Below are 23967 nucleotides of genomic sequence, written 5' to 3' on the forward strand. Positions count from 1 at the left end.
CACTGCGAGCACCATTCACGATTCACTTTGGTTTATTATTACGATAACAGATGGCCATACTTAATCGATCGACCACCATTAATGTTGCCATTAATTATTCAGTGGAGGTTTACGTAGGAGTTAAAACATTTTATGTAAAACAAATTATAACAAACTATTCCCTCTAATTATAAATACACAAAGACTCAAAACTTTATATTTTTTGTTAAATAATTCTTTAAATAATTTTATCCCTTGCTGAGTACACACAAATCATAGGAAGGAAAATTGGTTCCAAATCTCCTTTCAGAACACCAAATATTTTCCCGCGCCTCGGCACTGCTGCAGCTGGAAACGTGATTTTATTTGGCGGGATCAGTGCAGGTGATTCGACGGCACCCCCGCTTCATAGGATACGTCCTTTGTTTTAAGCTTATATTTCATTTAAAAACCATTGCATCCATGATATTTACATTGTTGCATTTATGAATAAGTAACCAAGTGACCGTTAGGCACAAATTCGTTCTTCATCGTCTGCATTTTGTTGTAAATCATCATGAAAAGCACTACAGGTATGGGTCAATTTTTAGAAGCCATGTTTGAGATTTTTGTTGATATTTATTTAATTTTCAATTTTGCTCTTTCGCATTCTTTGTATTGAAGTATGCTTATGGATGAGAAATCTTTTGTGACATTCGGCATCTCGGAAAGAGTCAAAGAACTGATTTTGATCAAACTTGATTTTAGGCTCCAATGTGACGTCGTCTGGCCCAGCGCAGAAAAAGATGAAGCAAGAAAGTAAGCGTTGATCTTTTTTTGAATAATTATGTATTTATTTTCATTAAATTTTTTTCTTTAGCTGTGCTGTCTTTCTTCACGGCCGCGAAAAATCGAAATGAAAATGGAAGAAAAAGAAAACTTAGTGAAACCAATGATGATGAAGTTCAGACTCTGAAGGTTGTTCGTTGTGGTGTCGAAATTGTTGATCCTCCCAAAATTGACGCCACAGAAGCATCGAAAGAGAATAACCCAGATTTGAAAGTTATTGCTCCAGAAAGTGGAAAGGCAGAAGACGAAGAAATTCCTGCTAAGGTAGACGGTCCAGTTAATTCTGGTGATAGCTCCAAGGACGAACTTAAAACAATGGATATTTGCGAAGATTCATCTGAAGACAAAAAATCTGAGGCGGAGGAAAGCAAATCAGAAGGTGATTCTTCCTCAGAAGCAGATAGCAGAGATGAAGAGGAACAAAGTGACGTAACCTCTGCAAATACAAGCTTGAACCAGTCAGGCTTCAATAACAGTCTTTTGATGGACATGTGTGACAAAGACTCTATTACGTCCATCAGTGATATTCCAATAACTCCAATGAAAACCACGCCTAAAGTACGAAAGCTCACCCCCAAGCAAATTCAAAGGCAAATGGAGAGTCTGAAGAGGAAAGAGGCCAAAGAAAAGGAAAAAGAGGAAAGGGAGTTGAAAAAGAAACAGGAGAAGGAGTTGAGACAAAAAGAAAGGGAAGAGAAAGAGCAGCAGAAAAATATGGAAAAATTAGAGAGACAGAAAAAGAAACAGGCTGAAATTGAGTAAGTAAATTCAAACAATTAATATTCCTTGTTTCAAAGAATTAAAGATAAACCTATTAAGTATTATTGTAAATCATATCATATATATTTTTCAATATAATGAAAAGTGGTTTTGGAATTATTTATAACAAACAAAAAATAATCAATTTTTTGTTCTTGCAGTCAGAAAAATGAAGAGAAAAAAGTAAAGGAAGAGGAGAAGCGCAAACTAGAGGAGAAAAAACTTGAAGAAAAGAAGAAAAAGGAGGAGGAAAAGCTGAAAGAAAAGCAGAAGAAGGAGGAAGAGAGGATGATGAAAAAAGAAAAGAAGGAAGAGGAGAGAAAGAAAGCCGAGGAGGAAGAGAAGAAGAAAATGGAAAAGTCTGCTGCTGCATTTGCTAACTTTTTTAAAAAGGCTGCTAACCCAGATGCTACAAAAGTTCAAGAAGAAAATGAAAATCTTCTAAATAACTTCATGCCTTTCACTGTAAGCTATATAATTACTATTTTGCATATTTTCCTAACATATTTATTTTCAGCTGAAGAAAGGTATGCGACTGGCCCCTATCCTCCGCAGCTCGTTAGAAGAGAGCAACCGAGTTGAATTTGAAACTAAGGTTGAGTGTCAGAGTGCAGAAAAACTGTATCTGCAGATGCTTCAAAACAAAGAAGTGATCCCCAAAAAGAGTGCCAAGACCTTCCCTGCCAGTGAAAATGTCCCTGACGATGATATCCGAATCATTGGTTAATTACACTCTCTTTAATTTTGAGCAATTTTCTCATAATTTCTTTTCAGAAAAGGAAGAAGTTGAAGACGAGGTAGAAAAATTTGGTGAGATTGTGGTGACAAGCAACGTTCTCGAGAAAAATTTAAAGCCACCTCGAGCCAAATTGCTCCAATTCTCTGAGAACCGTCGACCAGCATACTGGGGAACTTGGTCAAAGAAAAGCACAAGCATCACTCCTAAGAAACCCTTTGGCCAAGACAAAGTAATAAAAGAATCTGTAGGATTCAGGTTTTTTATTTAAATTGTTTTCCTGCAGATGTTTGATTATGAGGTGGACTCTGATGAAGAGTGGGAAGAAGAGGAGCCGGGTGAGTCTCTGCATGGCTCTGACGATGACAAAGAGTCTGAGGACGAAGAGTATGAGGTTGACAATGATGTCTTTGTTCCCCACGGATACTTGAGCGATGAGGAAGCTGGTAACAGTGCCGATGAATATTTGGTAAGGATCTAAGTTAATTCAAAAACTTCTTTATCATAAATATTTTACTATTTAGCCTGTTGAAGAACAAAAGGAGAGACTCAAACAACTTGATCTTGAGTTCCGAGAAGAAATGAAAAAGAAAGTGAAGCAGCTGCTGCCTAGAATGGTTACCTGCTTCCATCCAGACGACCCTACTAAAAAAGACGACCCTGGTAATAAATTTCTTAAAATACGTGCTTCACTTGTAAATTTTAAATTTTGTCTCTTGCAGTGCACGGTCAAGTCATGCATCTCCTGAAACAGTTTGCTGCCGTGGTTGTGATTGACAAGATTCCAACTTCCTTTAATACAGAAAAGGTAGAATGTGATAACTTGGAAGAAGAGCCTTCAGACGATACTGACGGCGCAACAAAGGCTGATGGCTCTGCCAAAAAGAAAAAAAGAAACAAGTTGCGAGTTCCTGATGAAGCAGTTTCCGATTTCATTCGTTTGCTGCACGGCAACACTAAGAACCGGCACTACCTCGTGAAAGAGTTCATCAGCTACTGGGATCGAAAAATGCATCCGGATATTGACCCTGACGCTGAAAATGTAGAAGAGCGAGTTCTCATCTCAATGGGGAACGCAAACAAAAAACTGCGAGAGCTGGCAGTTTGGCAGGCCTGTCCAGATGAAGGTCCAATCCAAGGTCGAATGTGTTGGTGGGTGTCCAAAGAGGAGCGAGAGAAGAACAATCTGACGGACCTGCCTCTTCCGAATGCTTGGTCCTATATTCTGAAGCCAGCTGCCAAAAGATCAAAAATTCCTAAAGCTGTGGAAAAGAAAACTGAAGACGCTAAGAAAGAGCAGTTTCCTATGGAAGGTGCTGCAACTACTCCAGAACCAGAAGCACCAGAAACTCCTCCCAAGATTCAGGGAACCCTGATCACAAAATTCACCAAAGTTCTCACACCCGAAGAAAGACAGCGACAAGTTGAGGTTGAAAAGCAGAAGGCCAAAGAGGTGAAAGAGAGAAGGGAAGCTGCTGAGAAGAAAGAGGCGTTGGAGAAAAAGACCCTCCCATTCAGCCCTGCCTCTGCATTTTTTGCCAAAGCATCGCCTCCCGCGTCATCCTCCTCGGACGCAAATAAACCATCTACTCCCAGCAGTTCTGCAAACCAGAGCGTCAACAAACCAAGTCCAGCCGGTGAGCAGAAAAAAGGACGTCGAGTGTCACTGCTATTTTCTGTGCCAAGAGGCCAAGCCATTCCCTCTTCTAGACCAACTCCGGCCTTCAACCCTGTTCCAATCGCAACACATAGCAAGGCTGATGACGATGATGTGGTCCCTCTTAACTAATTTTTCTAGAAGTGATGATAGCAACTTGCTCATATCTATTGCCTACAAGTGAAATATAATTTTCTTCCTAATGTAAACCAACGTTATAACTTTCACATCAAATGTAAATATCTTCGACCATACTTCCTGAGTGAAAACGTTTTGCAAAATAAAAAATCAACAAAATTATATAAATGTTGGGGGTCATTAATAATCAGGCAAAAGTAACTTCACAATTGAGGCCCCCATTTACAATTTCTCCAAACAGACTGGAATTTAATGATATGTACTAAATCATCCTCTTAACAACGTTTTTTTTAGTGAGTATATCTTAAATAAAATACAAATTAAATACAAAGAGGATTGACAATTTCATCAAACTCCTGTTTTAATACTTTCTAGTGCAATTAAGACATATCTGGTTGAGCTGATTTATTTTTAGCGGCCTGCGTTGGGAGCTTACGTTGTTTGAATGCTTTTTGTAAGTTGTTATTCTTTGACAACTGCATTAAGGCAAGCTGTATTTTTTGACAACTGATAAAAGTCATGTGCACCATTTTCTAGGCGCATTTTTAAACAACTACCTTAGGGGTTTCAAATAAAACATGGGCTCCCGTTTAGTTGTGTTGACGCAATGTATGTTTTGGTCGCAATTCATCAAATTTTGTAACTAACACGTCTGTTGTTCCTCGGCGCGTTGCCTCGTGATAAAAAGCGAACCTGTTTATGGACAAGGGACTATACCACCGTACTTTGAAAAAGTCGTAAAAACGGTCTCGTCATTTAATTCCTGGGCAAACACATAGTGCGCGATTTACGACACTTGTGGTAAAACGCCTAATGACACTCTTTAATTCTTTTACAGTACGTAGTCGCGCAGCAGGCCTATTTACAACTTTGCAAGGCATAAATTTTAATAAGGACAAAACGAAAGCAATGTGTTTTGAATTACTTGCTGAGAGCATAATAACCGATCACCGATGAAATTAAACTTTAAAATAAATTAGATGAACGGCTGAACAATAAAATCAAAGGCAACATTGAGCTTGTGCCAATTAAAGGTGCTGTGAAATTGGCAGGGCAGTGTTGAATTAAAGCTTGCAATTGTAGAAAAAAAAATTAAAATATTAATAATTTTTAAAAAAAAAAATCTTATAATAATTACACCAAATTACACTTAAAATATAAAAGATCTGAAGTACTTTAATTAACATAAAATTTGAGTTCAGCTTTTTGTAACCTCGAATACAAAATAAAATTATTTTACGCAGCCCTAGCTTAAATTGCCATTCATAACCGCTGAAGTAAACGTATTTCATAAAGCGTAATTGAAGTTTCATGTTTATGTTTGAATTTGTAGCAAGGGTCATTTCGATTACAATCTACTGGTTACTAGCGTTTATATCACAGGCACTGATAATTATAATTCAGAGACCAGCATTGCAATTTTTCATGTCTGTATACACACACAAGAATGAGTGTGTGATTATTTTTTTAAATAAATATATATACCTGGAGCGCAGCAACTTGTTTCTCTCATTGTCAGTTGGCACTGATTTATATATTATATTATCGAACAGGTAATTCCGCTCGATTTGCATTTGATAAATTATAATTCGCCTGCAGCTCAAAAAGCACTCTCGCCTTTCAACATCGCGCGTGTGAATTTTCAGAAAGCGTTTTAATTTATTTTTGCTAATTAACGCTCTTTATAATGCGTCATTGGACCACAACTCTTTGCACCTGCATACTTGCTGCAGGTGAGAAAAAAAAATTGCAAAATCACTCCGCAGTTTTGTTACAAGATTCGCGAAGCTTTTTGCGCCTGTCAGGATTATTTTGTGCCTCGCGTCGGCTATTTCTTTGGAGACTGCGTTGTGAAGTCGAAGGGTAGAGCAAGACACCTGCATGCAGATATCACGTCGGCGGGCGAGCCTGGGTCAGTCTTTAGCCTGCGCTCCAACCGTCCAGGTGTATTGTATTTCACGCCGCTCCAAATGATTTACTCCAAATTAGCTACTCACTTTCTACTCATACTTCTCGTATTCTCAGCACTTCCCCAAGGTAATCATTTCAATATCTTACACTTCAATAAATCACTCTATAAAAAAAGTTAAAAAAAAAGGAAAACATGATATATCTTTAATCGTTTTGATTTTTTTATTTTAAATGCACATCATGTTTCATGTTCAATCAATTTTATTAAAAAATTTATTAAAACTACTTTGGATTAATTTTTTGTTCAAAAACTAATTTTTGAAATTTTATTTTAAAAATTTTATGTTATTCTTAGTTTTGAATTTTTGGCAAGATCAATAAAAGACTGAGTTGAGCAATAATAGAATTACGTCAGAAATTATCACGTTTGTAGTAGTACATTGTTCACGTCACCTGCGCGCTTCAATCCACCCTAATGAAACAAATAGTACACGATTCGGAAGGCTTCTAATTCCTTAAGCAAATTTTCTCCGTTGTTAAAGCGCGCGGTGCCTTTTATCAGATTAGGCCACTCGAAAAACGGTAACAGCCGCAAATAACTATTTCTAGTAAAACGTACCAAATTGAATAATATTCATGCGAAATTGCAGGTGGTGAGAGCAAAGTCGACGAAAAAGAAAAGGAAAAATTAGAAAACGAAGATAATCACAAACATAAGCACCACAGCCATCATAAATGGGACTACTCGCGACAAGGTGAGATTAAAAAAATTATTATATAAATCGCATTATGAAAAAAGCACAAAACATAATTAAATCTGCGCAAAATATTTTATAAACTGAAATATATTAATTTCAATATTTTTTAAGGCCAGGAGAGTTGGCGGCACCACCATTCGGAATGCGGTGGTGAAGGTCAGTCGCCCATCAAAATTTCAACAAAGCACGCAGTCCCAGCGCCTTACCCAGCCCTCGAAATGGTTGGTTACCACAACCCTCTTCCAGCGCCGGTCACCCTCACCAATAATGGCCACTCTGGTAAATATAATAGGGCAAAACAACTAATTCACCATCAATCTGCTGGATTATTTTCAAGATTGAAGTTAAAAGAGGATTCGATATAAGTTTAAAATTTAATTTTTGGTTTGGCTCAGGTTTGGCTTTGATTAAAAGGTAAGGAAAATCGCCAACCTGCTCAGAATTAATTGCCAAAGAGACGTGCGACCAACATTCAATCGCCAAAACAATGGGGGACGAGACGCTGAGTTGCCGTGTTCATGTCTGGAATACCTTTTTATTACTGGTTCTCTGATAAATAATTGAAAGCCGATTGTCAAAAGACGAGCCGCGCATCCTTGAAGTGCTCGCACTGAATGCAGACGGTCCACTTTTTTTCAATTAAAAGATCCACGCGCTTATCCGGCGAATATCTGCGATTGCGCCAAGCATCCCCGACTGCCCGACACTCGCAATAAACATAATGAGTAATTGCAAAAAATGCGGTTTCAGTGTCTCTGAATGCCGCTAAACCCAACGATGAAGATGACGAGCCGATTCCGTATATATTCGGAGGGCCTTTGAAAGGCGAATACGAAATGGTCGGGCTTCACTTCCACTGGGGACGGCGCAACAACAGGGGGTCCGAGCACATCATCAACTCCATACGGTGCGCCTCTCATTACTCGCCTGTCACGGCAACTTAATATATTCTTGCAGGTTTGCCATGGAGCTGCACATTATCCACAGAAACAGAAAATACGAAACGATCACCGAGGCACTTAAACACAGAGACGGACTCACTGTGCTCGCCTTTTTCTTTTCGGTGAATTTAAAAAAAAAATGTTTTATTTTTCTTGTTACTTTTCATCCTATTACAGGCAGGAGAGAGAGGCAACGCCCGTCTTGATACCCTGATTCAGAGTTTGCCCTTGGTCAAGAACATTGGCGATAAAGTGACCTTGGAACACCCCTTGCCCTTAGCTTGGATGCAACCTCGAGACATTGATACTTTTTACTCCTACAGAGGCTCACTGACCACCCCACCCTGTTCGGAAGCCGTCACTTGGATTCTTTTTCCACAACCCCTTCACGTCTCTTTTGACCAAGTATTTTTATACTACTGCGAATTCAATTAAAGATATATGTTTCTTTCCTTTTTTAGATGGATCTTTTTAGGAAACTTTCTTTTGGGGAAGAGCCAATGGTGGACAACTTCAGACATCCGCAACCGATTTCTGGGAGAACGATTTATGTTCATCGGCTTGCCAACGGAACTCGATTCCACAACCATAATCATTTTCATAGATCAAAGTGATATCAAATTTTACTTTGCAATCGAATTAATTTTCACACACAAAATTCATAAGTGCCATGGATGTATGTAAATATATGAAAATTTAAAATAGGAAAGAATGGCTGTAATTTAAATCTGATTGAAATAGATTTGATCCTATTTAAAATGCAACAATTTATTTGACTATGGACAGGTTCTTTTTTCTACCTTGTTCAGCCCAGGTCAGAAGGCTTTACACTCACAGAAACAGTCTCCGGCTCTGCAATTGCCTTGGGCGAGTTTACCTCTGTTGACCTCTGCAGCAAATTGCGGCTGAACCACTGAGGTCGGGGTCGAGGTACTTCAACGACCGTCTTATTCTGTAGGAGAGACCAAAATTTACAATCTAGGATTTGAAAATTTTAATTTTTAAATTATACCTGAGCATCTTGCGGTGGCGACTCATTTTCGTAAAGGAGAATCACCTCCTTGTCCACAGCACTCAGGCCCAGCTTTTCTTGGACAAGATTCTGAGCAAGTTTTGTCTCCTCCTGAACTTTTTTATAGCAGTTGGCTAAAAAAGCAAGAAATAAATTAAAAATCTTAAAATAATAGTCGAGGTCTTACAACACATGATGCCAATTTCATGGTGGTGGCCGCATCTACTGCACACAGTCAAGTCTTTTCTAGGCAGAATTAATTTCCAATTTCCCTCGCATCCAAACTTCCTCTTCATCCTTCTCTCTGCAGTCCTCCTGTGCTTCGGAACTGCCCACAAAAATCCATTGCCGATACCGAAAGGATTCGAGTTCTGAGGCACAGGTGTGGACACTTGGTCCCAATTTGTAACTGGCACCACGTGGAAGTGCGGTTCTAGACAAGATGGTTAAAAAATTTTAATACATAACAAAAATAACATGAGATATAAATGTTTCAAAAATCATAAAAGCAAAAATCGAACGCGTTGTAAACACAAAAGATTGACAGGCATAGGGCACAGTTATTGGAAATAATATACTTGATGGACGTATAATCAAACGAATATCTTACTCTGGGGTAGTCTCAGTCCCAAAGCTACACTGCACAGTTCCTCAAACGAATTTATTAATTGTTTTGCAGAAATCAATGTGGTCCTCAATGCCATTTTTCAGCTGCTCTGTGCTCTGCTCTGGCAAGTGCAACGGCAAGTGTTTCCAACTGAAGTAGTGTATAGAAGGGAGACGTATAAAAATAATTAAAAAGTATAATTATTCAAATCAGAAAATTTTCAAACTTTTCTGGATATTTCATTCAAAAATCATAAAATATTAGATTTAATTTTCGTTTGTTTAAAACAGATAAATTATTTTGATTTACATAAATAAGTGGTGTGGAGTGCGCTCCTTCATAATACTCCTACGGAATGAGAATGAGGAATGTAAACACGAAACGCACGAAACCACACGAAACCACACGAAACCTTGCAATGAAAAACGAAACCGCATGAAACGGAGCGCGTAGATGGTGCGCTCTGCCGGGGAGTAGCTAAATTCTCACTAGCGCAGTCTGCTATGCATGCAGTGAACAAAAAATAGATTTGTTTCAAACGGTCACGACAAGTCTGCGTTTGTTATTTTCGTCAAAAATCTGCATGACCCAGTGATAATTCTCATTGACGGTGAGTTTCTTTCCGACATGTAGCAAGTAGGAATCGTGTCGCATCACAGTCCAGCGTGATTAAAACTGTTTTCTGTCACAAAACTCGTTTGAAACGAACGCACTGGAAGTGGCCGCGGGCCTCATAATGGCACACGTTCGACACACATTATGTATTTTCAATTTTCACTTTGCATCCAGCATCCGCGCGTTTCATCGACATTTTTTTGTCCGGCCTCGGGAGAGCTCAAAGAGGAGGCAGAAACTCTAATGTTTCTGATTAAGGTCAGGGCACACATGACTTTTTATATTACATATTTATTTTACAGGGCACTATTATTTTAACATAATTAGCATGTGTATTATTTTTTTAGTTTTTGCGAACAGTTTAGGAAACATGAAATTATTTATTGAAGCTTATCTTGAATTTGAAATTATGATCTCTTTTAATTAAAACAATTTTTAATTTGGAATTATGAACCGATTGAACTCTGAAATATTAGAAAGTTCAGTAATTAAAATATTTGTTAATCAATTAAATTAAAACATATCCCTTTTTTCAATTATTTAATTTATTTAGAATTTTTCTAATCGTTACTTAATTAATACGTACAAACTCTTACCAACTGAATTTATTAAATTGCACACCTGATTCCGCAAAGCACGTTTGTTATGAATCATTAATACGTATGCGCCTTCATCAGGTTTAAAGGAAAGGTCGTTGAAAGGCTGAGTGACGTCAGGCTCCGTTTTATTTATTCATCACAGGTTTCCTTGTCTCGTCACTAATCAACTGTTTAACATTTCAAAAGATCAGCTCCAATAGAATTTTTAATCAAAACAAATAATTTATTATTAATATTAGATTTGCAAAATAAGTGATAAAGAAATCTAGCGTCTTTACAATAAAAAAAAAACGGCTTGCACTTCTTTCAGGGTAGAGAGCAAAAAATATCTTAGCGCAGAATAATGGATGCTTTATTGTTCCAACCCTAGCTAGATTTGTGACGAGGGGAAATTTATGCAATGGTTTGCAGATGGGCCAATAAACCAACGAGATACTCTTAACATTCACCACATGGCTCATCGTTTTATAAAAATAAACTGCTACTTTAATATGTCTTTATATGCCTAGCAATTTTTGAACTTTTGCTAAGTCTTTGCGTGTCAAAAATTTGAAACAAAAATTGCAGGCGTTTGTTTAAATTGCAATTTACATGCAAAGTCAAAAGTAATTACCTGCACGAATACAACGTATTTTATTCAATCAGTGGTACTGCCAGACACGTTGAAACTTTTTCAATAGAAACTTTTCTAATTCTTTCAAAAATTTAACATGTTGCTTTGAAATGATCTTAAATAATTTTTTTTTGTGGAAACAAAGAATGTTTATGTTAACATTAAAACAATTGTTTTAAGAGCAATAATTTTTACCCAAGAAAAACATTGTCAGCCTGTTTAATCAAGCATCTTGTTCTTTTCTCTAAACATGCTCAGTTTATTTTTGGTTCATTTTTGAGCAGGCTGATAAAACCAACTCTTCTCAAAGTCCCCCTTTTGTTTTCCCTTCAGAGAGGCTGTACACTAAATTGCCACTTTCAAAACATGAGCCGCTTATTTTTGGCGGCCACCGCCCATCCGACCGACACTTAGGGTAATTAAAAAATGATCACTTGATTGCACGAAAGAACTGCAAGTTTTTGCCGGCCAATTTAAAACTATTAAAGCGACTTCAAATTAGTGGTCACAAACTCTTTAGCAATTTTGGTTTTCTCTGGAAAAGAATATTTTTTTTTTAAATAGCAATTATGTCGTTGGGAGGTGAAATTGGAGCAAAAACAATATTAAATTTTCCTCCTTCACCGCTTTCAACGCGTCAGTAATAATTGATAGATCGATGCCCTGAAGGTCAAATTCGCAGACAGCTGCTGCGTGACAAAAAAAGCGACAAGCTTGAATTTCTATCGATTTATGTTGCATTGATCGCTCTAGTTGCAGCCGATGGAGATGAACTGGACGGAGACTTCTCTTGTTTCAATCAAACCTCTAATGCTCGGATGCTCCTTAAAGAGAAACGCTTGCGCATAATATTTAAATTTCCATTGCTGCAATTAGACTTCAAGGTGTTTTTCTCAACCTGATTTCTAAACAATTGACTGCAATTTTCAATTTGCATTTTGCAAACGCGTTCAGACTATTTTTTAATCAAGACGCATCTAGGAATGCATTAATTGAATTTAACGTTTGTAAATTTGTACTTCTGTTTCAAAAAGCATGCTTACAAAATTTAATTTAAAATTAAAGATTAAATTTGCCATAATCTTGCTGATATGCTTTATTTGATCAATATTTGATTTTACATTAGATTGACTCATTTAATTATAATTTAAAAATATTGATTGGTTTTTTTAACTTTTTCACGTCCAGAAATCACAAACTATAGGCTTGGAAAAGTGATGTTTAGACGTAGAACTTTCCCTGTTCCAACTTGTTTTAATTTTTACCGTCGAAGCACAAATTTCAAAAATTTCATTTAAATCGCTCTTATCCAAAAGTAAATTTATAAAAGGAAGGCCTTGAAAACGAAAATAATAATTAATAAGCCGTGTTTCAAGGATTTCAAGACAATTTTGAAAACTAAAACAAAATAATTTGTTAATCGATTACTTATCTGATTTGCGGCTATTTACTTGTAAAGAAATTTTAATCTTTGTCTAGGTAATCTAAAAACTCTGGTGATTACAAGTTTCCCTCGCTTCTTTGAAAAGCTGTACTTTTGCATCGACACGGAAAGTATGAACATTATTTGCTATTTGGAACGACTCCAATGCGACCGCACATTATACACGAATGTCAAATCGGTGGCGCCTCAGCAGCACCGCAAACACGCAATGTGCCTTTGCTAGTAAAATTCACTATAATAATATTTTTGATTGGCTTCAGCGCTGGTGCGTGGCATTAAATTACTTTTTCGTCCCCTTTTCCAGAGCGCCAAAGTATCCAATTTTCCGGGGGGCGATGAGTCAGTCTAGGGGGTAGAAATTTAGCAACCCCAACGTGGCCGGGGTTGTCCATGCATCGCTATTTTCGAAACGCGCACACGGCGCCTAATCGATAGTGGGAGAGGCGCGGCGGCCGCGCCACAGCAAAATAATGAAATCATGGCCAGTCGAGCCGCTGACGGAGCCGGCGACGCACGTGTGAGTATCTTTCCGAATGCAATTGGCTTCTTTTACACGGAATTACGGTGCCTCGCTCGTGATCTGTTGGGAAAATTGGGACTGATTAAGTCCGTGGTTTGACACAGCAGGGACAGATTAGGGCACAGCAACAATAGTGAACAATAGAGTCGATTAAGTTCAAAGTTTTGCTGTGGAGTTTAAAGTGGTTGTCACTGAATTATGGATCAAAATATTTATTTTTTTCCCTCGATTTTTATTACAAGACTGTTATTTTTAAGTGCTCTTTGAAGTGCCTACTCACCAACAAAATGCAAAATTCACGGAGCCGCAACACTTTTCATTGATCATTGTAGCAAATTTTTATTCCAATTTCTGGGATATGTATATTAATTTTTTTGCTGGCGCAGTTAAATTTTTCACGTTAACTTCTAATTAAATTTTGCTGCACAGGAGAGTAAATTACAGAAAGATTTTTAAACCAGTTTAAATTTAAAATTTCAATATGTTTGAAATTCAGAATTATTATAAATAAAACGATTAAAATTATTCAACTTTAATTTTTTTACTGTTCTCAAAAGAACACAAGGGATTAGATAGTCTTAATTTGCCAAATTTAATGACTAAAAAAGTAAAAAGAGCTGTTTTTTTCTGCGTTTTCCAACATTCATTAAAAATAAATCTAAATGTTTTCTCTGAACATGACAAAAATGGATCCCAAAATCAATTTATTTGAATTTAATAAAAATTTCAATTTATTTAAATCTTTTACTTTAAATCCTTTTTATTATAGTTTTTATTATCTCTGCCCGACGTTGGGGCGGTTGCTCGACTAATTGCACGCGGCGAGCAGCGATAGTGAGTGCCCTTTTCAGTGATAAGTCTTTTAAGTCCCACAAATCGTCGCAGCGCAAACTGCTCACAAGCGAATTGTCTCATTCGTATTAAATGACCCCCGGCACTACTTATTCGGTTCACCTTTGAAGCGATACTTAAAACCAACCAGGGCACGCAGATCGAGTGTCATTTTCTCATTTGAATAAATATAACAAGTAGTGTGTATAGTGTGACGCAGCTAGCGGTCACTCGAATTAAATTCTCGAGTGCCTGAAACATTGTCGGTTGACCCATCGAATCGTGAGTCTACCCGCGAGCCAAATTGAATGTTTCCTGAGACGATTCAGCTGCCGCGAGAGACGTATGGGAGCGGAAATAATCCGCGCGGTGGATGTAAACAATTTTTGAGCGAGGGGTGCCGTTTTTTGTGCGCGAATCCACGCACAGATCTGGAGCCTCAATTCTTTCAATGGCTCTTATTTTTAGTTCCAAGCAGCTCTGTGTTGCGCTTTAAAAAAGGAGCCGATTTGTTGGAGGCACTTTTGAATCTGGCACGCCACAAAAATTGGATTCCTGTTTAACAAATAAATGGGATTCTTATTCTTAGAATAGTATTTTAAAGTTTCAAAAAAATAATATGAGATTTTCGATATTTATTGCTTCTTTTTAGTAAAAATCACTTTTGAAAACATCTCTTATCTTTTAAATTTAAATATATTGAGCAAAAAATTTGCTCATATTTTATCATATCAGCTCTTTCTGCAAACACAGAGACGGCGGTCGACGTTTTATTTTGCAACCTCCGACTCCTTGCACGGTTTACATTTTATCTTTCTCCGTATTTGATTTTCTGCTGCACTTGCTCTTGGTGTACATTTTCGCGATGCGAACTACACCTGCACGACTGTCGATGACTAATAAAGCGAGAGATAGGTTGCGCAAAGCGCGGCGATGACTGCGTTATCTGCTGATGACGTCCTCGCACTCGCGCGGTGACGTCGATTTCCTCGTGGAAACCGGCGCAAGTGTGCTGCGGCCCAGTTTAGAATATTTTTTTGAGCGGATATTAAACGCGTTTTCCCGCGGGTGAATTTTGCTCATTTTTATTTGACACGTGCTTGTTGACAAGAACGTGGGTTGTTTGTTGTTGATCACCTGCAATTACTATTTCACTCGAGGCGCTTCTGTGCTCAGAGTTCATCATCATATCAAATTAATGCATGGACGTGCAAGCAGGAATGCACTTTCGAGCAGTACGTGATACCCACCCGTTGTAAATCGATACGGAATATCATATTCTGTTTCGTTTGTATAATTTTTTACAAGTAGATCAAAACAGTATAAAATTTTAACTGTATAAAAATGTCTTTAAAATTTGTAGAAGCAAGGGCGTTGAACATTTGAACAAAAATGGTTTTGATTAAAAAAAGAAAAATCAATTGGTCTTAAAATTCCTCAAAAACTGTATTATTTATCTGTAAACCTTAATTAATTCAACTTTCTATTTTGGGAAACTCAAGGTCCGCTCATCAGAAAATTTCGATTGTTGCCGAGCTCTCTGATTGGGTACAACTTTACTTGTACCCAATCAGAGAGCTCAAACAACAATCAAAACTTTTTTCATTGTTGCTGATGCGCGGACCTTGGGGAAACTTTGCCGATGTACCTCATTTTCAAGATTTGACATTCAATTTTCACTGTGGTGATTAGTAAAACAATGTATTAAAATTCTGTGCTCATTAGTATTGAAATCGCAATTCAAGCCTTTTATGCTGTCCGATTGTGGGCAGAAATAATTTTAACCTCCGGCTTGATTGCAATGCGTGGAACACGTCCCAATTTATCCATGTACTTCACGTTATTTATTTATACACCATACATGAGCACATGTTCTTGCGAGACGTCTAGGCGTGATGTAAAAGACGAGACGAGCTGGAAGCCTTTTATATTTTACGATCAATTTGAGAGCAGCACGCAGAGGACATGTGCCGCGTGCGATTAATAATTCTTCCTCCTCTCAATATCCGCCACCAAATTCGATTGTGCTGTGTATTTATTTCTATAGCAGCCAGGGTGCGGTCCAGGGTTTGTTTTAGAATCGCAGGAAATTGCTCAACTAATCAAATTTCGTTCTCGGTTCCAACCCAAGTAATATTTGACTTTTTAAGAGAGCAATAAAAATTCTTTGAATAAATATTTATTTATTATTTATAATTCACTGCATCGTACTCGAATGAGTTTGAAATAAAATCATATATATTAAATTCATTGCATCTTTAAGTCGGTCTACATAAGAATTATATTTTAAAACTGTGTAGCGCTGTGTAGTTTGTAAAAGTCTATACGAAATTGTGATGACCCTTTCATTGCACTCTTCTCCCTTTTGGCTTGATGAGATCGCTCGCCGTATTGATTAGCTCTCTCGCAAGGCTTTTTATTTATTGTGTGCTGTTTATCCAAGCAATCTACTTTATTGAACGACCAGGCTATGTATAAAATCAACCGCACATCACGTCCCTCTTGCTATTAATAGAGCGTGATGTATGGTTGTACACCATATTCTCTCCGTTCATCAATTACGCTTACGCTATTCTCTTACGTTGAAAGCTTGATCGCCTTTAAATGGTTTTGTTGTTATAAATTAGTACTATATAGCTTTTCCTCTCAATAAACTTTTCAACGTGTGTGAAATTTAAATTTAGTTTGTTATCTATATTTGCACTGCGCTTAATATACTTGAACAATTCATTTTGTCATTAATTTTATTGCTACTTTATTTGTATTATTGCTGTTCGATTTATAATGTGATCTTATTATTATTTATGATCAAAGAAAATAGTGAAAAATTCCAAAACAATCAAAACTGTTAGCTTCATAATACATTTAAATTCCATTTCAATATTTTTTCATACAAACATAATATGAACTAAAATATTCCTTGTTTTTGGCCTCTTACTGCATTTGATTGTTATTTTCTTAGAAGTCTTATTGTTCCACTTTGATATAAACTAATCTCTTCTCCTGCTCTTCTCAATATTTCTCCACCGCTGTCTTAAAAAAATTATTTGCATTGTATATCGTGCTAGCGCATCAAACGACGCATAATATATGATAATTCATTCGATGGTCTGTGCGTATACATCAAAATAAACGCGTCAAGAGTCACTGACCTAACACGTTGATTGCACACACACTCACCCACACACCGTGTGCTCACTTTTCGTCTCTTCCGCCTGCCCGCAGCCACTTCCGCCTGCTCGGCGTGTGCGATGTGCCAGAAATATTCCGCTTTTACCCTCATCTCACTTCAAAGGGTGCCAATTTTGCGCAGAGCTGCGGGGCTCACGTCAGAGCCAGGGGTTCGCTCACTCGACTCCTCCTTTTGTAAACTAAGCGATTCATTGCTCTTTTCCGACAGCACAATTAGCGTTAATCATAATTAATCGCAGTGAAGCCAATAATTAATTAAATATTTTTTGTTGCAGATGATATAAAAAATCTTAGAGAATTTTTGCCATCAACACCTTTTCGGTACCTGATATACCCACCCAGCAAAGATGGGAACCCTTGAAGGTATAAAGACGAAGAAATCTTTTTAATGAAAATCACAATTTTTACATATTTCAATAATTTTAGAACAAATTGTCATGACGCCTTTGAAAAAGGCCCCTGGCTGCACTTCCTTGTTGGTGGAGCGTCAGAAAAGGGTGATCGTTGAAAACGGAGCCGGCGGGGACACCCATGTGGCGGGCGGCGCGCACCAAGGACTAGTTATTAAAAAGCGTGAAGGAGGTGAGCGTATTATTATTTACAACCAGCAAATTGCTTCCAGTGACAAATAAAATCCGCTTGTTATAAAATCTTAAATTTTTCTCTTTTAATGTTGCAGGAGCCGGCGAGCTTTCCCCTGCTCAGCTGGCCCTTGAGTTTCGAGTGTTCCTTGTCTCGGCACAAACTGGTAAACATGTTAAGGAAAGTAGGACCCTCAGATTTTGGTGCAGCTGTGCCGACGAGCAGCAGGCAACCCTCGCACAAGATTTCTTCAAACACCTCGTCAGCCCTAATGACTTCCCGAGGGGTATTAAAAAATTAATAAAACTTGATACATCTCCTTAAATCACTTTTTATTTTTAGATTATGTTGGTTTCATCAAGAAAATCATGAAGTTGCTGCAGAATGGCTACAAGGGTTTGGACAAAATTGAAGTCGAGATGCGGCAACTTGGCGAAACAGAGGAGGTTCCTGAAAGACCACGTAATACATTTGATAAATTTTAAAATAATGTGAAAATTTTTTCTCATTGCCTGTATGTTTTTAGAATCGGCAGACGAAGGTGCAACAGGGAAGCGTGTTGAGCTTACAGAGGAACGACTGATGGAAGTGATAGAGGCTGCTTATCCAAATCCAGTCACCCTGACTGAGCTGGCCAAGGACAGGTTCTGGGATGAGAACCACCTGGCTGAAATGTTTACTGATCTGCAAACAAGGGGCTTGGTGCACGCCCTAGCCGACCAACCAGGACATTTCACTAGAGCGGCCCATTCGCGATCTGATGTCATTCAGGTAAATGTAAGGAAAATTCATTTCAGCTCTTACTAAATACAAATAATTTAGGTGGTGAAAGCGATGCCAAAAGTTGTTGCCTCCAAGCAGCCTACAATTGCAGTTGTTACTGCGCTTTATTGTGAAAAGCTTGCTGTTGACTCGATGCTGTCCGACACAGAAACCTATGTCAGATTCACCACTGTTGGTAAATTTTCCATCTTTAACTTTTACGGTATAATGTTAATTTATGATGCTATGCAGGCGAGTCAAATGTCTACACTCTTGGGACTCTTGGCTGCCACAGAGTCGTAACTACTAAACTGCCAACTTCTGGTCACACTAGGGAGGCGATGACTGCAGCTGGAAATACAACAACTCGTCTCTTGGGTAATAACATTTTGAAAATTTGTATATCTGATTAAAGCTAAATGTTATTCCAGGCACCTTCCAGCAAGTCGAGTATGTGTTCCTAATTGGAGTGGGTGGTGGTGTCCCTCACTACACCGACGAATCAAAGCACGTGAGACTAGGTGACGTTGTTGTTTCGCACCCTGGAAACCCTCCTAAGAAGTAATGAATTTTATGAATTCACAAAAACAAAAATCTTATGCAGCAACTTTTTCAGCTATGTCTACTGCTATTGTGACTCATTGAGCCAAGATGAAAATGGAAAGTGTGATTTTGAAACCAAAAAATGGTGCCCTAAGAGCCTGGAACTGCAATCTCTTGCTCAGCAAGTAAAAGATGAGGCAAGTTTAATTGAACCATCCAACCATCCTAATTACTTATTTTTTAAACTTCTGGCTATTTAAATAGGCGGATTCTGGGGAAGAGCCTGCCTGGTTGCAACATTTATTGGCTTCTCAAATTCAACTTGGAGGAAACAAAGATTCAGAAAGCTCCATCGACTTTAGTAGACCGTCTGAAGACACCGACAAGCTCTACATGAACATCGGCCCAAGGGAGGTGATTGAAGTTGCTCACCCTACGCCATCGGAAGGGTCATCCCCTAGGTAATTATCAAAGCGGGTTTTCAAAATGAAATTTATGTAAATTTTATTATTTTTTAGACTGGAAGGCTGTCCTCGTATGCACTTGGGATGTGTTGCTTCGGGACGATATGTTGCCAAAGACGAATCTTGCAGACAGCAGTTTACTTCCAAATATGGAGTGATCGCCTTTGACCCGGAGTTGGATGCCGCCGTCCAAAGTGTGCAAGGCAACTGCAGGGACAATTTCATGTCCATCAGAGGAATTTCCGACTACAGAGATGGTTCTCGTAGAAATGAATGGCAGCCATATGCAGCCTTGGCAGCTGCCAGTGTAATGAAAGCCATTGTCATTGGTATGGATGAGCCTCTTGACAATGAATAGCTATTTTTTTGCCGTGCCATGATATATGAAAATGCTTTTATTAGGCCACATTATGTCTGATGATAATGATTTATTTAAATTCAACGCGCACAAACTTTATTTTTAATGTTTTTTATGATATGATGACATTGACACACAGGCATATGCTTACGGGACCTCCTCTTATAGGAATTTGTCATGATTACATTAACTAACATTTTTCCTTTAACTATAAAGTGAATTTAATAAATTTAAAACCAAAAACCTAGTCATAGGTTGATCATCCAGATTGCATGACTGACATTCTATTAAGTAAGAACAACATGGTATTGAAGCTTAGCTATATTATTTATTTTTGTAGTTTCATCATAATATGTTTTGTTTATTACTCTAATTGTTTCATTATTGCCAGTCAAGAGACAATCAATCTGTAGATTGATATCTGGCAGAGCCGTTAAAAAGTTTTTTCTTCATAAATGCACACTGTACATAACTGGATTATTACGAGAAATAAAAATTGAAGTATAAAGCTGAAGTATTTTTAGTTTTATTTTAAAATTTAAATATCATTATTTCTTATTATATAGAAATTATTAGAAAATCATCGAGGATTCCAAGTTGTAAATATACACTGCAATTTAACTTTTTATAATAATAAAACTTGGAAATGGAACTAAAAAAATAAATGAAGAGGGGAAACCATAAACATCGCTACAAATTTTTTTTTACAGATATTGAGAATCACAATAATGCATTAACATTTACTCTTTGCACTTTCAGTTCATATCAATCAGCGGGGAGTCATTCAATTGGGTTCTCCTCTTGACAACATGGATCCTTTTGTTGGAAAGGCAAATGCCAAGGGTGTAGTCTTCGTACACCACTAGAATAAATTTAATTTAGCCATTGAGGATAATATTTGTATAAAATTATTTAATAATTTAAAGCCGTTAAACCTGTTATCTTGTGGAATTTATTATCAGGGGCCGATCCTTGTTCCAAAACCTCGCTTGTGTATACCAGCTCCGTAATGCTGGTTGCAAGCTGCTCATCGTTCTCCAATTCACCTCCGGACTGGAATATAATCAGCAAGTTAAAAATTAAAATCATTTCTTGAAATAAATAGCCAGCTTACAGCAACAACTGCACCATCCTCAGTCAACACCAAGTAGCCAACTTGGTCTGGGATTCTCTCCAAATTTAACATTTTAGTTTTTTTACCTGAAAAGTATTTTAAGCAAATGAATAATTATCCAAATAATATTGGGTAAATAATACTTCACATACTTTTACTGAAACTAGAAAATCGGATATATATCGAAGAAATCCCCTAAATCATGTGACTTTTTGCTCGACCATTTGTTTACTTTTATATTTTAGTCACGTGATTCGGCAACGCCCACTCTTTGCTTTGCGACTGTGCATGATCTTTTTTTCTAAAAATAAATGCAGTCAACATAAACATCAAAGGAAAAAAGGTATAGCCTGAATAAAAAGTATTATCATCGTGTGTACATAATTAGGACAAGTATTTTCGGTTTTATAATTTTCCAATCATACTTTCAGACAAAAAGGAGTACAAAATGATCACGTTTGGAGTTTTAACTGTCAGCGATCGCTGCTCTGCTGGCACAGCTGAGGACAAAAGTGGCCCAGCACTTGTTAAGTTGCTGGACGCTCAGCAGAAATTCCAGTGTCAGGTCGTCCAGACATCGATTGTACCGGACGAGAAAAGTACGATCGAGGCAGTCCTCAAAGACTGGGCGGATACACTCCACTTGGACGTTGTGCTCACCACCGGAGGCACTGGATTCGCACCTCGAGATGTCACTCCAGAGGCTACAAAGGCCATCCTGGACATTGAAGCTCCAGGGATTTGCATTGCCATGCTGAAAGCTAGTTTGGACGTGACTCCGATGGCAATGCTGTCCAGAGGCGTAGCAGGGGTTAGAGGAAAAACACTGATAATCAACTTGCCAGGGAGTCCAAAGGGCGCACTGGAGAATGCCGAGACTGCGCTCAAAGGCGTTCCACACGCTGTTGCCCTTCTGAAGGGAGAGACGGCTAAAGTTGAGAAGGTAAAGATTTTTCTAAAGTCTGTCTGATATTTTGATTATTTCGGATTATTTAAATATTGGGAAAATATTACACAGCACATAATTTTAAATAAAATAAAAACCAACTTTTTTATAATTAATTGAAAATCATTTTTTTTACCAGGTGCATAACAATCTGCACTGCGGCTGTAGCCATGAAAAGGTGGAAACCGACCCCTCAAAAGTAGCTCACCGGCCTCGTAAATCGCCCTATCCAATGATCAGTGTAGAGGCAGCTTTAGATATCATTCTGGCCGAGATTGGCAACTTGCAGCAAACTACCAAGCTGCCCATTAGTCAAGCCCTTGGCTATATCGCAGCAGCCGACTGTACGTCTCTCTGCGACATTCCTCCTTACCCTGCCTCCACCAAGGACGGCTATGCAGTTCTGTCAGAGGATGGCGCAGGAGAAAGGAAAGTTGTCGGTGACATTGTGGCTGGTGGCGTCGACCAGAATCAACAACTTTCTCACGGAGAATGTCTCAGAATCACCACTGGAGCCGCAGTTTGTGGAGGTGCTGATGCTGTGGTTCAGGTACTTGGCACAAACAATTAATATATTTTGTATAAACAACAAATGGATAATTTGATTTTAAATTAGGTTGAAGACACTGAGCTATTGGACTCAACCCTAGACGGGAAAGTGGAGCTGAAGATAAAAGTTTTGGAGGCGGCTATTAAGGGTCAGGACATTAGGCCAAAAGGAAGTGACCTTTCCAGAGGAGAAGTTGTAGTCCAAAAAGGCACCAAGATTGGCCCAGCGCAAATCGGAGCTTTGGCGTCCGCAGGCCTCAGTCAAGTAACCGTCTATGAGCAACCGTCAGTTGCTATTTTTTCGACCGGTGATGAAATCCTTGATGTGAATGTGTCTGCGCACAGTCCTTTTGCAATTTACGACTCGAACCGACCGACCTTAATGGCGCTGTTGGTGCAGCACGGCTTCCATGTCCATGACTTAGGAATTGCCAAAGACATTCCAGAACAGATTGCAGACACTTTGAGAAAGGGATTTAATGTGTCAGATGTGGTCATCAGCTCTGGTGGTGTCTCCATGGGGGAAAAAGACTTTTTAAAGCACATCCTTGCAACAGAATTCCAGGCGCAAATACATTTTGGCAGAATCAACATGAAACCTGGAAAACCAACCACGTTTGCCACTTGCTCATTTGGTGGGCGGAAAAAGTTTGTTTTCGCTCTGCCAGGTAATCCTGTTTCTGCAACAGTCACCTGCCACCTATTCGCCCTTCCTGCTTTAAGAGCTTTGGCTGGATTTGACACAAAGTACCGAGGAGAAATGTCAGTGCAGCTTGCTGAAGATATCAAGTTAGACATACGGCCTGAATTCTGCAGAGCAGTTGTGGAGAGAGTAAAAGTGCCTTCAGAACATGTGCCAGTGGCTCATCTTACAGGAAATCAAATTAGCAGTCGCTTACTCAGCCTTCAAAGTGGAAGTGTCCTGCTAGTGCTTCCAGCACAAACGGACGAGAGGAAAATTTTATGTAAAGGTTCTTTAGTAAGAGCCTTGGTTATTGAATAATTGGCTGTATTAACATATGGGAAAAGATTTCATACCTATGCTAAGTAAATTCCTTTGTTGATTTTCTACCTACCATGTGTGTTTTATGGCTCATTATTTTTAAGTTAAATATGTTCAATTTTTAATAAATCCTGATATTTTTATACATATATAACTGATCGAACTACTATAAAATGTAACTACACATTATCGTTTGTTAGTAAAAAAAAGCATGACCGTACTTAATTTGCAAAATTAGTAAAAAAAATACAACCAGAAGGAAAAACTTCCTATTTTTGCACAATTTAATATTTACAGCCCATAAGTTTTCAAGGCCCCTTGGTGTCTCAGCCATACTAATCTTTTTCTGCTGATTGCTGACTCACCACAGCTCTCCTGTTGAGCGCCAGCAGCCAACTATTTGCCACCATCCAGCTCCCAGGCTCTTTCTTTGGACTAAGCCGGCTGTTCATTCCAAGACCAGAATATCATTATCCTTTAATGTGGTGGTTGAGCCTCTTAAAAAT

At 38.2% G+C, this 23967-nt stretch overlaps 6 protein-coding genes across 8 annotated transcripts; 4 read left to right on the top strand and 2 right to left on the bottom strand.

Annotated features, from left to right (window-relative positions):
- The first annotated feature begins 344 nt into the window (after positions 1–344).
- On the top strand, positions 345–5542 carry LOC132203737 (chromatin assembly factor 1 subunit A-B). The gene is made up of 9 exons (XM_059631725.1): positions 345–551; positions 727–777; positions 839–1565; positions 1728–2031; positions 2084–2288; positions 2341–2534; positions 2589–2771; positions 2827–2965; positions 3025–5542. The coding sequence occupies exons 1-9, from the start codon at positions 536–538 to the stop codon at positions 4089–4091; spliced, it is 2886 nt and encodes a 961-aa protein (XP_059487708.1). The 5' UTR covers positions 345–535; the 3' UTR covers positions 4092–5542.
- A 313-nt stretch (positions 5543–5855) lies between these two features.
- LOC132203741 (carbonic anhydrase 2-like) lies at positions 5856–8488 on the top strand. The gene is made up of 7 exons (XM_059631729.1): positions 5856–6134; positions 6659–6763; positions 6878–7045; positions 7517–7673; positions 7724–7829; positions 7885–8112; positions 8169–8488. The coding sequence occupies exons 1-7, from the start codon at positions 6068–6070 to the stop codon at positions 8319–8321; spliced, it is 984 nt and encodes a 327-aa protein (XP_059487712.1). The 5' UTR covers positions 5856–6067; the 3' UTR covers positions 8322–8488.
- LOC132203742 (large ribosomal subunit protein bL32m) lies at positions 8457–9476 on the bottom strand. Its single transcript, XM_059631730.1, has 4 exons — positions 9330–9476; positions 8907–9152; positions 8720–8853; positions 8457–8659 (listed from the first exon to the last, which is right to left on the bottom strand). Exons 1-4 carry the CDS (start codon positions 9421–9423, stop codon positions 8513–8515), a joined length of 621 nt encoding a protein of 206 aa, XP_059487713.1. The 5' UTR covers positions 9424–9476; the 3' UTR covers positions 8457–8512.
- Positions 9477–9774: 298 nt separating this feature from the next.
- LOC132203739 (uncharacterized) lies at positions 9775–20363 on the top strand. Its single transcript, XM_059631728.1, has 12 exons — positions 9775–9936; positions 17416–17503; positions 17567–17722; positions 17820–18008; positions 18065–18184; positions 18249–18493; positions 18545–18680; positions 18737–18862; positions 18916–19045; positions 19101–19224; positions 19292–19488; positions 19546–20363. The coding sequence occupies exons 2-12, from the start codon at positions 17488–17490 to the stop codon at positions 19847–19849; spliced, it is 1743 nt and encodes a 580-aa protein (XP_059487711.1). The 5' UTR covers positions 9775–9936; positions 17416–17487; the 3' UTR covers positions 19850–20363.
- Positions 20354–21225, bottom strand: LOC132203743 (ragulator complex protein LAMTOR4 homolog). 2 transcript variants are annotated; one of them, XM_059631731.1, is made up of 4 exons: positions 21116–21225; positions 20964–21049; positions 20785–20902; positions 20354–20711 (listed from the first exon to the last, which is right to left on the bottom strand). In XM_059631731.1, exons 2-4 carry the CDS (start codon positions 21033–21035, stop codon positions 20605–20607), a joined length of 297 nt encoding a protein of 98 aa, XP_059487714.1. In that variant the 5' UTR covers positions 21036–21049; positions 21116–21225; the 3' UTR covers positions 20354–20604. The 2 variants fall into 2 exon arrangements, with proteins under 2 accessions (XP_059487714.1, XP_059487716.1); XM_059631733.1 differs by having other exon boundaries at positions 20964–21047; positions 21113–21186.
- On the top strand, positions 21148–23615 carry LOC132203738 (gephyrin). Of its 2 annotated transcripts, none has more exons than XM_059631726.1 (4): positions 21148–21306; positions 21395–21906; positions 22049–22459; positions 22526–23615. In XM_059631726.1, the coding sequence occupies exons 1-4, from the start codon at positions 21252–21254 to the stop codon at positions 23459–23461; spliced, it is 1914 nt and encodes a 637-aa protein (XP_059487709.1). In that variant the 5' UTR covers positions 21148–21251; the 3' UTR covers positions 23462–23615. The 2 variants fall into 2 exon arrangements, with proteins under 2 accessions (XP_059487709.1, XP_059487710.1); XM_059631727.1 differs by lacking the exon at positions 21148–21306 and adding an exon at positions 21308–21335.
- The last annotated feature ends 352 nt before the right edge of the window (positions 23616–23967 follow it).

This window comes from Neocloeon triangulifer, unplaced genomic scaffold, assembly GCF_031216515.1.
Source record: "Neocloeon triangulifer isolate White Clay Creek 2 clone unplaced genomic scaffold, ASM3121651v1 ptg000017l, whole genome shotgun sequence".
Lineage (NCBI taxonomy): Eukaryota > Metazoa > Arthropoda > Insecta > Ephemeroptera > Baetidae > Neocloeon > Neocloeon triangulifer.

What these genes read in the sequence shown, in the direction of transcription:
- LOC132203743 (XM_059631731.1), bottom strand. Translation starts at nt 21,035, where the DNA reads ATGTTAAATTTGGAGAGAATCCCAGACCAAGTTGGCTACTTGGTGTTG. An exon ending in AGGATGGTGCAGTTGTTGCT is followed by an intron (nt 20,903 to 20,963) that starts GTAAGCTGGCTA and finishes ATTATATTCCAG; the next exon opens with TCCGGAGGTGAATTGGAGAA. An exon ending in TAAATTCCACAAGATAACAG is followed by an intron (nt 20,712 to 20,784) that starts GTTTAACGGCTT and finishes AATTTATTCTAG; the next exon opens with TGGTGTACGAAGACTACACC.
- LOC132203742 (XM_059631730.1), bottom strand. Translation starts at nt 9,423, where the DNA reads ATGGCATTGAGGACCACATTGATTTCTGCAAAACAATTAATAAATTCG. An exon ending in GGGACTGAGACTACCCCAGA is followed by an intron (nt 9,153 to 9,329) that starts GTAAGATATTCG and finishes CATCTTGTCTAG; the next exon opens with AACCGCACTTCCACGTGGTG. An exon ending in TGAAATTGGCATCATGTGTT is followed by an intron (nt 8,854 to 8,906) that starts GTAAGACCTCGA and finishes TTGCTTTTTTAG; the next exon opens with CCAACTGCTATAAAAAAGTT.
- LOC132203738 (XM_059631726.1), top strand. Translation starts at nt 21,252, where the DNA reads ATGATCTTTTTTTCTAAAAATAAATGCAGTCAACATAAACATCAAAGG. An exon ending in TAAACATCAAAGGAAAAAAG is followed by an intron (nt 21,307 to 21,394) that starts GTATAGCCTGAA and finishes TCATACTTTCAG; the next exon opens with ACAAAAAGGAGTACAAAATG. An exon ending in GTGCTGATGCTGTGGTTCAG is followed by an intron (nt 22,460 to 22,525) that starts GTACTTGGCACA and finishes ATTTTAAATTAG; the next exon opens with GTTGAAGACACTGAGCTATT.
- LOC132203737 (XM_059631725.1), top strand. An exon ending in AAGAAACAGGCTGAAATTGA is followed by an intron (nt 1,566 to 1,727) that starts GTAAGTAAATTC and finishes TTGTTCTTGCAG; the next exon opens with TCAGAAAAATGAAGAGAAAA. An exon ending in TACTAAAAAAGACGACCCTG is followed by an intron (nt 2,966 to 3,024) that starts GTAATAAATTTC and finishes TGTCTCTTGCAG; the next exon opens with TGCACGGTCAAGTCATGCAT.
- LOC132203739 (XM_059631728.1), top strand. An exon ending in GGAGGTTCCTGAAAGACCAC is followed by an intron (nt 18,185 to 18,248) that starts GTAATACATTTG and finishes GTATGTTTTTAG; the next exon opens with AATCGGCAGACGAAGGTGCA. An exon ending in CGCGATCTGATGTCATTCAG is followed by an intron (nt 18,494 to 18,544) that starts GTAAATGTAAGG and finishes CAAATAATTTAG; the next exon opens with GTGGTGAAAGCGATGCCAAA.
- LOC132203741 (XM_059631729.1), top strand. Translation starts at nt 6,068, where the DNA reads ATGATTTACTCCAAATTAGCTACTCACTTTCTACTCATACTTCTCGTA. An exon ending in CACATCATCAACTCCATACG is followed by an intron (nt 7,674 to 7,723) that starts GTGCGCCTCTCA and finishes ATATTCTTGCAG; the next exon opens with GTTTGCCATGGAGCTGCACA. An exon ending in TGCTCGCCTTTTTCTTTTCG is followed by an intron (nt 7,830 to 7,884) that starts GTGAATTTAAAA and finishes ATCCTATTACAG; the next exon opens with GCAGGAGAGAGAGGCAACGC.